We start from the raw sequence: 15,540 nt of genomic DNA on the forward strand, positions 1-15,540 counted from the left end.
TATCACCTTTAAATTTCTTTTTTGTGTTTAATTTACAAACTTGTCTTTGGAATTGTAAACTTTGGTTAATGGTGTAATTAAAATTTTAATTGTATGGTTGTGTTTCTTTATACTCTATTGCTACGAGACTCTACCTGCCATACCTCGTGTTTCTGCTTTAGCGGGGTGTGACAAATCTTCTCTCATATTTGATGTATATTGAAGAATGACAGAGTTATGTATTGAAAAAGTATGATAGAGTTATATGAGAAAGTTATATAATCTTGTGAAATATCGAATGAACGATTCATTCGTTCTCTCTCTCTCTCTCTCTCTATATATATATATATATATTTACTTTATTTCAAATCAATAAATTTACTTTATTTCAAATCAATAACTTTACTTTATTTCAAATCAGATTATTTTTACAATTATGTAAACGGGTACACATGTTAAAACGTATTTTCCTAACGTATTTTGTACTAAATGTCGATATTATTGTTTATAATATGACATGTTACTTGATGTATATGAGATAGAATTTAACGTGACATGCTAAAATGTATTTTAGTTAATATAAAATTATGTATTTTAATGTGATAATGATGTAAAACGAAAATTAAAAAAACAAATGGCATATCATAAATTAAATAAATAACTATAAATGTAAATATTAAAAATATTTTTTCATAGTATATACTATATAATAATATAATTAAGTCAAAAAATATTCAATATTGGGCTCATTTCGAAGGTATTGACGAGACGATTATAATGGTGTAACTTGTTAAAATTAAAACGTATTTTTTAAACATATTTTAATTGATATACGATTATTTATGTTAATTTGATCAGGGTATAGAATGAAAATTTTAAAAGGGAAGGACGTAAAGTAAATTAATTAACTAATTATAGGCGTATAAAGTATAAATTTAAATTTTTAAATATAAAAAAGTGAATCGTGTGTGTGTGAGGAGAGTCTGTATGTGAGGGTATGTGAGGAGCCGATAGATGTGTGAGGGGGGAGACAAACCACAGGGGGGTAGAAAGTTAAGACAGGGGGTGGGAATATCAACCCTCTTTCTCAAACACCTACTATGTACAGTACCATGAAAAACAATTATTATAAACACAATCAAATCTAAACATTTTCTCTTGCATCACGTTTTATATTCCGACAATATTTGGTTGATCCCATATAATTGTACTAATGCAGATACCTCACCATGCATATGTATATGTATATGTTGTTGAAGTTTGTTAGTCGGTTAGTTGATTGTTTCTGTTTATTTCATTTTCCCTGTATAAATAGTGAGGTTCTGTATTATTTTTCATTCATTCAGAAATAACATCATCTTCTTCCCCTTCTCTCTCTATGTTCACGACTCCCTGTTTTTTCATTCCTTCAAGTCTAAAATGGTATCAAAGCAAGGTTAAGCTTCATCATCTGTTCTCTCATCACTGATCGATTCTTTTTCTTCTATCTGATTTCTTTCAATATCAATCATCTGATAATCTGATTCGTAATCAATAACGATGACTTCTGAAAACCCTAATTCAGTTTCGACTGGATCTGGAATCAACACCAGTGGAATTAACGCCTCAACCTACTCAAATCCTTTGTTCTTGAGTCATACAGATAATCCAGGAGCAGTTATTGTGTTGCAACTCTTCATTGGAAAAAGGTTTGGTGCTTGGAAACGAGCAATGACATTAGCACTATCAGTTAAAAACAAATTAGGTTTTGTTACTGGTAGAACTAAGAAACTTGTTAAGGATGATCCAGGCTATGTAGATTGGGAGAGATGCAACTCAATTGTGATTATGTGGATCTTGAATGCTGTCAGTCCAGAAATTTCAGAAAGCTTGATCTATCATACTTCTGCAAAAGCGATTTGGAATGGACTGCATCATATGTATGAGCAGTCAAATCTTGTTGTTGTTTTTCAATTGCAGAAAGAATTAAATCTCATATCGCAAGGGGCTGATTCTGTGACAACATATTACACCAAATTCAAACGAATTTGGGATGAATTTGCTTMTGTAGATGAAATGCCTGATTGTAGYTRCACAACARGAGAAGCTTGGCTGAAACRTATGGACAGACAACAATTAGTTCAATTCTTGTTTGGCCTAAATGATAGTTATGCTTCAACAAGAGGAAGCATTTTACACAGGAAACCTACTCCTATTCTTTCAGAAGCATATGTAATTCTTATTCAAGAAGAGCAACAACGAGAAGTCATAGCCCCGATGAAGTTGAATATTGACAGTGCAGCAATGCATGTCAAGAATAACCAGAATAGATTTGTTGCTAACAGTGATACGAGAAAAGCTTTGATCTGCAATTATTGCAAGAAGAATGGGCACACTAAATCAGAATGCTATAGGCTAAATGGTTTTCCAGAGCATTTCAAGTTCACAAACTCAAGAAAATCTGCTGCTAATGTTACCATTGGAGATGAAATTAATATGAAGGATTTGGCTGGTGGAAACACAGAATTGTCAAGCAAAGATTATAATCAGTTGATGAGCTTTCTGAAGCAATGCAAGGTTGTTGATTCAACTCCTACTTCTGGAAAACCTGAAGAATCTGAAAATTCTTTCACAGAAGCTGTTAATGGCTTTGCAGCATGTGCATGTAATTCAACTTTGACTTCTTTTCTTTCAAAGCTGTGGATAATAGATTCTGGGGCATATGATCATATGTGTAGTCATTATTCCATGTTCACTTTAATCACAAAACTATCTAAACCTCATAAAGTGTCTTTACTGAATGGTAATGTTTTGTTTGTTGAATATGTAGGAAATGTGTCTCTTTCGTCTTGGTTATGTCTTTCTCAAGTCTTGTTTGTTCCTACATTTCATTGTAATCTTTTATCGGTCACTAAATTCACTGCTCAACATCAAACTCGTCTTATTTTCTCTGATTTGGATTGTTGTATGCAGGAACCTCTCACCAAGAAGCTTTTGGCACTTGGTAAAAGAAAGGGAGGCTTGTATTTTTTGAATCCTGAAGATCTCAAACATAGTTTTTCTGATGTTCATTCTGTTTCAAATCATGTTGTTTCTAATTCRTTTGATAAAYTMTRTTCCTTATGGCATTTACGTTTTGGTCATATTCTAGTGAATAAACTCATACAGTTGAATCTTGTTTCTTCTAAATGTAACAAGAATATGTTTCATTCATGTGTTACTTGTCATAAATCTAAACAACATCGACTGCCATTTCCCGAACGACATACTAAATCTATAGATATTTTTGATCTTGTTCATGTTGATGTTTGGGGTCCCTTTCATACTCCAACATATGATGATCAAAAATACTTCATCACTATTGTTGATGATCATAGTTGTACCACTTGGATGTATTTACTAAGTCACAAAGGGTCAGCCTTCTCAGTTATTCAATTCTTTGTTCAATTTGTTCAAACTCAGTTTCACAAAACCATCAAAATCATTCGTTCCGACAATGCAAAGGAATTAGGAAGTAGTCAAGAAGGGAAAACTTTCTATACTTCCAAAGGCATTATTCATCAATTGTCTTGTCCCTATACTCCACAACAAAATGGTTTAGTAGAGCGAAAACACAAACACTTATTGGAAGTTGCTCGTTCACTAATTATTCTGTCTGGATTACCCTTAAAGTTTTGGGGTGATAGCATTTTAACAGCAGCCTATCTCATAAACAAAACTCCAACCAAAGTTTTTGATCATTGCACACCTTTTGAAGTTCTATTCAAATGCAAACCTGAGCTTCAACATATTCGTACTTTCGGTTGTCTTTGTTTTGTGTCTACTCTTCCTGTTAATCGACATAAATTCCAATCAAGAGCTAATCCACATATTTTTTTGGGATATCCTTTTGGTAAAAAAAGCTTATAAAGTCATGGATTTGAATACCATGCAAATCTCATATTCTCGAGATATTAGATTTTGTGAATCTGTTTTTCCTTTTCTTAAGGATTCTAATTGTTCTTCACCTTTGTGTTCTGATATTCCTCTTCATGTACCTGTTTCAGATACATTTCAATATTGTCCTACTCAGTTTTCAACTTCATCTTCACAAACTTCTCCTACACCACAATCTCCCACACCACAATCTCATACACCACAAAATTTTGTTGATAATACTTTCAATCATGGATCAGATAATTCTTCTCCTATTCCTGATTCTTTTGTTCCTCGTAAATCTACACGTTCTCATAAACCACCCAATTGGCTTGATGATTTTGTTTGTAATCAAGCACATTCTGATTTTTCAGAGTCTGTTTTTGATATTTGTCCTCATACAATGACTAACATGTGTTTTGATGCTCAGAATTTATGTTTCACTGTTTTGAATAATGCTAGTCAATGTTTTATTGCCAATATAGTTTTTGTTGTAGAACCAAAAAGTTATGAAGAAGCTATCAAAAGTCCTTGTTGGCAAGAAGCAATGGCTAAAGAATTTGTTGCTCTAGAAGCTAATCAAACATGGAAACTTGTTCCATTACCCGAAGGAAAACGTGCAATAGGTTGCAAATGGGTTTACAAAACAAAGTTTAATAGAGATGGGACTGTTGAAAGGTATAAGGCACGACTCATGGCTCAAGGATTTACACAACGTGCTAATGAAGACTATCATGAAACGTTTTCTCCCGTGGTCAAATTTACTACTATATGTTGTATAGTATCTCTTGCTGTTAAAAGAAAGTGGGATATACATCAGCTAGACATCAATAATGCTTTCCTTCATGGTGATTTACATGAAGAGGTATATATGAAGAGACCGAAGGGAATGGTATGTTCAGATCTGAACTATGTTTGTAAACTTACTAAATCTCTTTATGGTCTCAAGCAGGCTTCTCGGCAGTGGTACTCAAAGTTAGCTGATGCTTTACGAGTAAAGGGATTTGAAAATTCTAAGAATGATTACTCGTTATTTTTACGAAAGACTTCTACTTCGTTTATCATTGTGGCTGTTTATGTGGATGATGTAATTGTCACAGGCGATTCTTTTTCAGAGATTATTGAATTGAAGAAATACTTACATGATCTTTTTAAGATCAAGGATCTGGGTAAACTCAATTACTTTCTTGGTCTTGAGTTTCTTGAAGGTTCTCAAGAAATGTTTTTAACACAGAAAAAGTATCTCACTAATTTACTTGAAGAATATGAGATTTTTGATGTCGGGAATGTGGTTTCACCCTTGCCGAATAATATAAAACTGTTACCTGACATGCCAGATCTCTTACCTGATTACCTGATGCTACTGCCTATCGACAACTTGTTGGAAAGCTGAATTTTCTGGTTCATACTCGTCCGTACATAGCTTACAGTGTCCAATTTCTCAGTCAATTTAATCAGCGACCCTCGAAAGCACATTGGGATGCTGTTATTCATGTTTTGAAGTATCTTCGGGTGTTCTGCTCTTACGGGTTGATGTTCAATAATACCTCAGATTTAAGTCTAACGGCCTACTGTGATGTTGATTGGGCATCCTGTCCGTTTTCACGAAGATCTACTAGCGTCTATTTTGTTCTTTTAGGAGGTAGTTCGATATCTTGGAAATCTAAAAAACAGGTAACTGTTTCTTATCATCCGCTGAAGCTGAGTTTCAATCAATGAGAAGGATAACCAGTGAATTGACATGGTTAAGTCGTCTCTTATTCGATTTAGGGGTCGATAATATCACTCCTATTGCTTTTAAATGTGATAATATGGCGAGTATACACATTACGAAGAATCATGTTTTCCATGAACAGACCAAGCATATTGAATTAGACTGTTATTATGTTCGGCAACAATTACAGGCTGGTGTTATTGCTCTGGATTTTACACCCTCGTCTTCTCAACTAGCCGATATTTTCACTAAACCCCTTAGTGGAACTGCACACTCTGTTTTGATATGCAAGTTGGGTTTGTTATCGCAACCTCCAGCTTGAGGGGGGATGTTGAAGTTTGTTAGTCGGTTAGCTGATTGTTACTGTTTATTTCATTTTCCCTGTATAAATAGTGAGGTTCCGTATTATTTTTCATTCATTCAGAAATAACATCATCTTCTTCCCCTTCTCTCTAGGTTCACGACTCCCTATTTTTTCATTCCTTCAACATCAATAATCACTTCTAAATCCTACTTCACTTAAACACATTTATTGTTCTTAGATGTCAAAAAAACATATCTTTACGATAATTGATTATTACATACGTAATATATATAGTCATGATTAAGTTTACATTTGGTACATGAGACTTAACTGGATAGGACATGACAGAACAAAACCTGTTGTTCCACTTTAACCCAGGACAAAAACTTACAATTACACATTTGACACAACATAGAACAAGGTGAAACAAAATAGGGAAAAAGATGAAATATGACTAAAAAAAGTATCAATCTACCCTCATTTGATATAACCATGATTCTATGGTATTTGGTTCAAGGGTCACCACCACCCGTCGCCACCGACCACCTCCACCACCAGGGCCATCCCTGGGGGAGGGCGGTACGGGCGCACGACCAAGGCCCAAAAATATCAGGGGCCCAAATTTTCCCCTTAAAATATATAGTAGTCTAAAAGAATTTAGTAACTTAAAGAAACCAAAAAATTGTAGCATATAATAAGAGACAAATAATTTAGTAGATAATAAGGGCCCAAAAATATATCAACTAATTACATTGGAAAAGAAAATATAAAAAAAATTGGTCATTCATTATATGCTATTGTTTATTGCCCCTCTAATTTCTTTTTATCTCCAACAAGGTCCAATAATATTGGCTATTGCTATCTCTATATGCTTGACTATTTTCGTGCTTCAACAATTCAACGTTAAGATCATGTGCTTGTTATTACTATATATTTTTATTAGATATTTTTATCAATTTCTATTTATTGACTATTGCTATTTGGTTATGTTGTTCTAATTGTTTTTGTTGACTATTGTTATCTATTTTTGCTTCTACATAAAATATTTTACTTTTTTTACAATTAATCTATTGTTCTTATGATTTATGACGTGTTTCATGGTTTTGTGATTAATCAATAAATTTTTTCTACTAGATGTATTTAGTAATGTYTCTTATATATGTCATGTTCCATAAACTTTTAATATTAACATCTTATTTTATGAAGAAAAATAGAATTTAAATGTTTTCATCAATTGTTTGACTTATGTATCTTTCATTGAGATTCCACCACACCACAAGATTCTATTTAAGTGCTCAAACAATCATTTGTTGAGCTTGCATATTATATGTTTAATTTATTATTTATTTTTACTAGATCTCAATGGATCATCTTTTCTTTCATATTCTTATTGATTTCGTTTGTCTACTTGTCTAGAAAACCTTGATAATCTTTTTTATTATTGATCTCTCATTGACCTCACGATTATTTCATTAACACGAAATCTCTTTTTGTATCAAAAGAACACATATTTCTTGTTATAAAGTAAAAATTTCTTACTTTTTATAAAAATTTATCAACCATATACAGTTTCTATACTCTAGGTTTAAAATTACATAATAAGAAGTACGTAAATTTAAGTACTCTCTTATATATCTATAATAAAGATAAATAAGATTTCTTTACTCAGTTAATTATTAGCATTTCTTGTACTCAATTTTATACTAATGAAAAACATTTATTACCGAAGGTCACTACAAAAAAAGTGAGCTTTGACGATGCGTCTTTTAGCGATGACATGTGTCACAATTTATAGCGATGACATGTTGTTATATACAATATCTAATGATAAACGGACTTTTAGCGACAACAAAAGTCGTTGCTAAAAGCCTTGTTTCTTGCAGTGGGGACCTTGTTTTTATGTTCGCCTAGGGACTAAAAAAATATCAGAAACAGGCCTGTCCACCACTACCACCTCCCGCCAGCACCTCCTCTACAGCTACCACCTCCACCTTTATATCTACCATTGTCCATCTCCTCCACAACCACTAGCCACCACCGTCACTTGCCATCACTACCACCACCAAATACTTACCATTGTTCGTCTAGAACAAGAAAAACTTGAGCATGGATTTTAAAAAGTTTTGCCCACGATGTATAATGACCTTTTCGATCTCAATTCGAAATGAAGGACTTGATGTGAGGTGAAACGTGGACGAATGGATTTGCCCGATGTTGAAGGTGTTTGGGTCGCGTGGTGTCAGAAGAAGTTAAGTCGTAAACGACCACAGAGGGGCTGAATTTGGGTCGTGAGGGCGGTGGGGTATAGAGAAGAAAAGAGAAAAAGTAAACTTCTACAGCTCTGATACCATAAAAGTGTTTTGCTGTTTCCCTTTCATTCATTTGAATACCATATAAATACACAAAAGGAGTAAACGGTGTATCCTACTATTTGGCTAACAAACTCTCTAATCATTATCACTGTATAGGACAGAACAAAACAGAGATAGGATCATCGTTCCATGTTTGACAGAAGTGGAACAACTCCCACCCAATGGAACAAGGTGGAACAAACATATATTTTGTTAATATAACCTCAAAATAAAACTTAATTCTGATCTAAAGCATCAAATACACCTCCATGCTTACATTTTATTTATTGTATTTTATGTTTTTTAAAATTTTATTTTATTGGACTCATAATATTATTTTTATGTTTTGGTTAATTTATGTAATTTATTAAATATTAATAATGGTAAAATAATTTAGAAAATATATAAAATAAAAATTGGAAGCTACATAATTTTTTTTATTTTGATGTCATTTTAATTGTCTTGATGAAAATTTTCTAATGATATATTTTTCATAAAAATATTTATTTTATTACTTCCCTTGTTCCAAATTAAGTGTTCACATTTTCATTTTAGTTTGTTCCAAATTAAATGTTCACTTTCAATAGTAGATTTTCATTTTCGATTCTATCATTAATTATAAGATAGAGAAAGTTTATCCCTCTATTATTACGAGTAAAAGTGTCATTGATTATTTCAAAAGTGTAGTAATTACACATTTTTAAAACTGTGGACATCTATTTGAAAAAGATGGAATATAATTACATAAATTAATCAAAATATAAAAAAAATACAAACAACTCATTAGATATAAATTGGTCATTTTATATATTATGTTCATTCTAATTCTATAATATATTACCAAACACTGAACATTTGTTATGTCCTACCTGTTTGGATATCAAATGCATCCACAATGAACTCCTTAATCATAATCACATGAGGCTAATCTAATATCAGAGCCGGTCTTAAGATTTTTGATGCCCTGTGCGAAAATAATAAAAAATGCCCCTAAGTCTATTTTTGTAAGTCAATAAAACAATGAAATATGCGATTTTTTAAAGAGTTTATAACCTATTCAAACTAAGTATCTCATCATGATGTTGATTTTTATTAACTATAATTAAAAAAAATACAATGGAGGGGACATAAAAACCAAAACCCTGAATACAAAATATAAAATGATAAATCCTGGATTAAGATCATGTTTTCTTCTTTTCCGGTTTTCCCTTTTCCAAATTGAAATTAACAAAATAAAAACTTTATTTCAATATATATAACTTAAAAGACAAGGAAAACTATAATTAGTTTTTAAATAAAATAGTAAATTAGATCCAAATTGTTGTCATAGTAAGCAAAAAGTAAAACTTAAAAGTTACAGGTCTGACGACTAAAGGCTAAACGCTAATCTGTTAGTAGCTTAATAAGTTTAATGGAACTAACAACTTATTCACTCAACTCTCAACTATGCATGACTGTTTCGTAATGACTTAATGATATAGAAAGTGACTTATCTAGTAAACTTCTAGGGGGAACTTTATAGAAAACAAATTTTTTTGCCAAACATGTTCCTTTCAACTAAAAAAACGCTCTTTATATATATATTAGAAGGATACTCGTACAATGCAGCGAGATAAATCTCGATTTTAATGTTTAGTTTTTATCTTTTGTCTCTATCGATATAATATAATTTTATGTGGTTTTGAGAAAATGGTAATATGTTTTTATTTTTGAATTAAAATATCATTTTGACAATAACAAAAAAATTTATAAAAAAATAAATTAATAATAGTATCAAATTAACTATTTAATAATTTTATTGTTTTTGTGTAACTTCTTTCATTTAATTTTTTTTAATTATAATTTAATTTAAATTTAATAACAAAGTAATTTATTTTTATTTTAATAATATAATTTTTTTTATAAATATAATAATTAAACATTCTGTAAAAACTCAATAATTATTTTAATTATATTTTAGATTTTCTATATTTAAAATGAATGTTTATCTTGTATTTGATTATGTTAATTACACGAATTTAAAAATGAAACTTTAATAAGTTATATTTACGCAAAATAATTTGTAATCTTAAATTTTAAGTAATATACATCAATACACAATATTTCATACATAAAAAAAATGGTTTTTAAAAGTTTATAATATATGTTTACACATTTCAAGAAAACAACCATCATACCCTTTTTGAGCTCCTTGGGTAAGATTCTCTAAAACGATGAAACACAAATCGAAAATAAGATTCATCATGTGTTACTCACCTCCGTTGAGCCTTTCTTTGGAGAATAACATTTTTTTAAATCGATTACTATTTTGAGACATTTTTTTTTTGTAAGACACAGAGGCGTCCGTCAGAAAAGAAAATCATTCTATCAAATAAAAGTTGTGGGGAGGTTATTCTCCTAAATGACTCTAACCCACAGAGTGTAGCATCAATGTATGTAACATCAAGTCCTTTGAATAAAAACTTATTTAAAAACCACTATGACCTACCCCTAGTTTAAAACAATGCCTTGGCTGACAACATATCTGCTATCGTAAAAACTTAAAACAATACACTGTAGGTCATTTTGCAAAACATGCATCTGGACAAGTCACTGAACTAAATAGCCATGCAAGCAACTTCACACAAGGCCTTTTTTCATAAAAAAAGATTTAATAAGCTACAAATTCAAGCCTTTAGGATTTCTCACATGCCAAAAATGTTCTTTCAAATACCGGTTTTCCTAAAGCAAAGCAAACCAACTACGGAAGAACAGCCATGACATCAGATGCTCGTAAAGCAATGTAATCCGAACCATCGCTCCCTTTGAAATCATTCCCAGCATACTTCGAGAAAAGAACCGTGTTTCCAGCACACACCGTCAACTCTTTTCTATGTCCTTCCTCGTCCAGAGGCCCCGGCCCCACTGCAATCACCTGCAATCTCATCACAGTAATCTATTTTTCTAGAGTTTATCCATTTTTATGGTCAAAAGGGAAAAGTGGTTGCCTACTGGCAATACAAGATGCAAATTTGAATCCCTTTGGCTTTTTATTATATTTTTTTTGGTAACAGCATAAAGAAGGGGGAAAATAACCACTTGTATGTCATTTTAACTAAACCATACTTCTCTTATTAATTTTTGTTTTCTGGATCCAAACATGGTGAAACAAGATTCAAATAACCTCATGCACAGACCCCGCAAGAAATTTGCAACTACATGTGTGCAACAAAGTTTGGAATTTACCGTGCCAATGGAGGGTTTCTCCTTGGTTGTCTGTGTCAGCAACAAGCCACCAGCAGTAGTTTGCTCAGCCTCCACGACCTATTTACAAAATTCAAACATTCGAGCTTAAGAACACCAATTATATAATCCATGTTATATGGATGCTAAAAGACAAGTTCCATATGATGGTGTGAAACCTCGCAATCAGTTTGGGATAAATGGATTAAATAGAAGTAGAAATGAAATATTATCATGTATGCTGGTTATACTTTCTGATGCAAAGATAGGTCAGAATCAATATATACAAACATGTCTAGTCAAAGTGGTTTGGGTTTGATGATGACACGACAGATCAGTTTTCAAGTCTTTCATTCATATAATTTACCTCAATTACTCAGCCCAAAACACAACAGGAGTAGCATAATAGTCAGTTAGGGGAAGGTTCAAATGAGACCCATGAATATTTTGAGAACCTCGAAACCAACTATTCATGATGAATATCATTATAGATATTTATGACGAAAATTATCATAATGAAAAGTGAAAACCAATGATTATATAGAGTTATTCATCATAAACAATACATGAAATAGTTGGTTTCCAGGTTCTCAACATATGTATGGTTCTCATTTGAATTTTCCCCTAGTCAGTTAAGGTATCAAATTTTTATTTACCAAGTTCAACTTTCCTAGCTATGAGAAATGTGGAGAAACAGATAACAAAGTTCAAGAAGATTGCAAACCTTGATTAAAACTCTGTCGTTAAGGGGCTTCAAATCCTTTACATCATCTGTCTCAAGAATACCAACAATATCATCTTCCTTCAATAAGAGATGGTTTGACCCATTAAACTCAACCTCCGTCCCAGCATACTTCGAATATACAACTGGTGTACCAGTCTGAAATATGAATGGTGGCTTTAAGCATATCGGATCAAATTACTATATATATATATATATATACACACATATGTATATAGTGCTTCAAAATGCACAAGAATTACCTTCACGCCTATGTCCACCTTCTTCTGCCCAATTGTCCTGCCATCTCCAACGGCAACAACCTCACCCCCTTGAGGCTTTGATTGTGCTGTTGATGGCAGTAATATACCACCTGTAGTCTTTTCCTCTGCAGCCTTAATTTTTACCAACACCCTATCACCCAACGGCTTCAAAGTAGTGTACTGCAACACAAAATAAAGATCAACAGGATGAAAGACCAGTTGAACACATGAAAATGTTGGTGATGTAATGTTGAGCAGTAAATGACAGTTCTATAAGGACGTACAAAGGCAGAATGGCGAAATCACTTTGTTGTAACTATTTCCCAAATTAGTTGGTGAGTTAGTAACTGACAGTTAGACTTTCTGGTTTGTACAAAAAAGAGTTAGCATTGATTAATTAACCAAAATACAATGACTATTTATGTACAAACTAAAAAGTCTAGCTATCGACAACTAATTTGGGAAATAGTTAAAAGTTATTTTTACCATTCTGTACGCCCCTTATACAACTGTCATTCACCAACATAAAATAAGAACATTAACTCCATGATGGATCACAGAATACTTAATAGTGCAACTTTAGCAGGCCGGGGAAAGTGGAAGAAACAGGGCGTATTCAATCTTATGGAACGAAACTATAACAAGTAGAGAACATGGATCTAACACAAGCGAAAAATCATGTAGATGTATCAAAAGAAACAAGATGACCAAATCTAAAACCTAACAAAGAACAAAAATCTTGATGCAAATAGCAAATCTGAGAAGCTCACAAAAACCTCACAGTTAATACAAATCTACCATCAAGAAGATTTGAATGTGTGAATTGAAGATGACTGATATCTCTGCCAGCTGAAACTTGAAAGAAAATTTATACAGCTTCACTGTTCCCTGGGATTGGCTTTGGGACGGGTTAGTGTGAGCCTATCCATGCGCTTGATTATTAGTTACTGAGGGGTTAGAAATATATCTTCGCTTGAAATCAATAACTCACCAGTAGAAACAAAAATGTAACACCTTGATAGAAAACTGAAAGAACACAAGGCTCAGTTGAGAATAAAGAGACAACCAAACCCCTGTGATTGAATAAAAGTGAATACTGATGTAATTTTAAACTGCTATGGCTGCCATATCAATAGAATTTCCTTGAAAACCAATGCAAAATGGAAGCAACTTGTAAGCATTAATTTGTAGGGTTCAACAATGGTAGTTTAGTGGTACAGACCTTAGGAGCAACAGTAGCCGCAGCTTTGACAACGAGGCCACGGGTTGAGCCGAGAGTCAAACCACCACCCATTCTAAAGGACACGGAGGAAGCCTTGAGTGTTGATGGTCTAAGACCTTCAAAAGATGGCAGAAAAACGCTTGAAGATGCAGCGGTGGTCATCTGAGCAGCTGCCATTTCCTAAATTCAACCCCACATATCAGTTTACCAAAATTTACTCCATTTGTTTCAAATTCGCTTTGAATCTTTTGAAATGAAACCCAGAGTATTGATTTGAAGTAGTAATCAAAGTGCATTGGCAAAGAATCACAAGATTAAAATGATAACTGAAGTCAAGAATGAAGCAATTACCGGATGGAGATTGGAGAGATTATGTTGGTAGGTAGCGCAATGGAGATGAAGAGGATAACAAAACCCTAGAGGGATGAAGGCAGGTTGCTTATCAATGCAAATAAAAGACGCTTCCAGAAGTTTTTAAATTCATGCTAAATTTCACGTTGTTATTTGGCAGAATATAATAGAGTTGAGCTTTAATTCGATTAAATATTTTCATTTAAATTAAGTCGACCCTTATAGATATATATATTTTGAGTCAAATACGTTAAATCATACCATCAAAATTTAAACTTTTTAAGTATACAATATTTATTAGAAGGATACTTGTATAATGCAACGAGATAAATCTTGATTTTAATATTTCATTTTATTATTTATCTCAATCGATGTTATAATATGATCATATATAATTTTGAAAAAACGATAATGTTTTTATTTTTATAATACGGTTTTTGAGTATTTCTTTAATTCATTTTTTATGGTTTAATAATATAATTTTTTTTATAAAGATAATAATCAATTATTTTGTTAGAATTCGATAATTATTTTAATTATATTTTAGATTTTTTATATTTCAAAATGAGATGTTTATCCTCTATTTGATTATGTTTATCCGCAGTTAGCTACACGAATTCAAACATAGAGCTTTAATAAGTTGTACTTATGCAGAATTTACTTGTAATATTGAATTTTAAGTAACATGCATCAATATACAATACTTCATGCATCAAAAATAATTTTTAAGAGTTTTTGTCAAATAGTTTATAATATAGTATAGATATATAGCAAATACAATAAATAAACTTACACACATTTTTCACATTTCTTGAGATTTAAACCCCTGACTTCCTAGGAGTTCAAGGCTATACAAACTTAATGAAAAACTTTAAACTTTATGAAGACTTATTGCTAATTTTAGAGTCTGAGTAATCTATCTTAAGTTTGATGTCAAAAACAGTTTTATAAAACCTAAATTTCATGTAATGTGTAACTTAACATTTTTAAATGGACATGAGTTTAAACTGAAAGATTGAAAAAATTATTACAACTCAATTGTTATTTTGAAAAGTTCTTATAGCTCGAGTGACTTTGAACTTGATATTAGGGATGACAAAAAAACCCCGAAATTAATGGTGAAAACCGAAAACCAAAACTTTTGGGTCGGGTTCGGGGACATCTTATCGAGGACGGGGAGGGGATCGGGGACAAATTCGGAGATTTTAACGGGGACGGGGGCGGTGATCACCGGCCCGGCCCGACCCGATATGTATGTATATATATATATATATATTAATTTTAATTTATATATATATATATATATATATATATATATATTGTTGGTCCCTTGAGGGTCTACAAGATATGTATAACCGTTTGTAGAAAGGGGGGTGAATACAAACACAATATTTTCAAATTTAAAATGTATATTGATAAGAAAAGATCAATACAAATTTTACAAGACTGTTTGCGGAAAGATAAGGTAAGAAAACCTATCTAAACAATCTTTGGACAAAATCTTAGCAAATAAGAAAAG

The 15,540-nt window shown here is 32.1% G+C and overlaps 1 protein-coding gene across 1 annotated transcript; it reads right to left on the reverse strand.

Annotated features, from left to right (window-relative positions):
* Nucleotides 1-10,805: 10,805 nt before the first annotated feature.
* On the reverse strand, nt 10,806-14,160 carry LOC112499847 (20 kDa chaperonin, chloroplastic-like). The gene is made up of 6 exons (XM_025103123.1): nt 14,022-14,160; nt 13,671-13,850; nt 12,449-12,628; nt 12,189-12,344; nt 11,468-11,545; nt 10,806-11,156 (listed from the first exon to the last, which is right to left on the reverse strand). The coding sequence occupies exons 2-6, from the start codon at nt 13,845-13,847 to the stop codon at nt 10,983-10,985; spliced, it is 765 nt and encodes a 254-aa protein (XP_024958891.1). The 5' UTR covers nt 13,848-13,850; nt 14,022-14,160; the 3' UTR covers nt 10,806-10,982.
* Nucleotides 14,161-15,540: the final 1,380 nt, after the last annotated feature.

The sequence above is a fragment of the Cynara cardunculus genome (genome assembly GCF_001531365.2).
Source record: "Cynara cardunculus var. scolymus isolate 2C chromosome LG 1, CcrdV1, whole genome shotgun sequence".
Lineage (NCBI taxonomy): Eukaryota > Viridiplantae > Streptophyta > Magnoliopsida > Asterales > Asteraceae > Cynara > Cynara cardunculus.

Bases quoted from the DNA above. Each gene is read 5' to 3' on its own strand.
- LOC112499847 (XM_025103123.1), bottom strand. From the start codon at position 13,847: ATGGCAGCTGCTCAGATGACCACCGCTGCATCTTCAAGCGTTTTTCTG. The intron at 12,629-13,670 runs GTCTGTACCACT...TTTGTGTTGCAG, and splicing joins CGGCTACTGTTGCTCCTAAG to TACACTACTTTGAAGCCGTT. The intron at 11,546-12,188 runs GTTTGCAATCTT...TTTTGTAAATAG, and splicing joins ACGACAGAGTTTTAATCAAG to GTCGTGGAGGCTGAGCAAAC.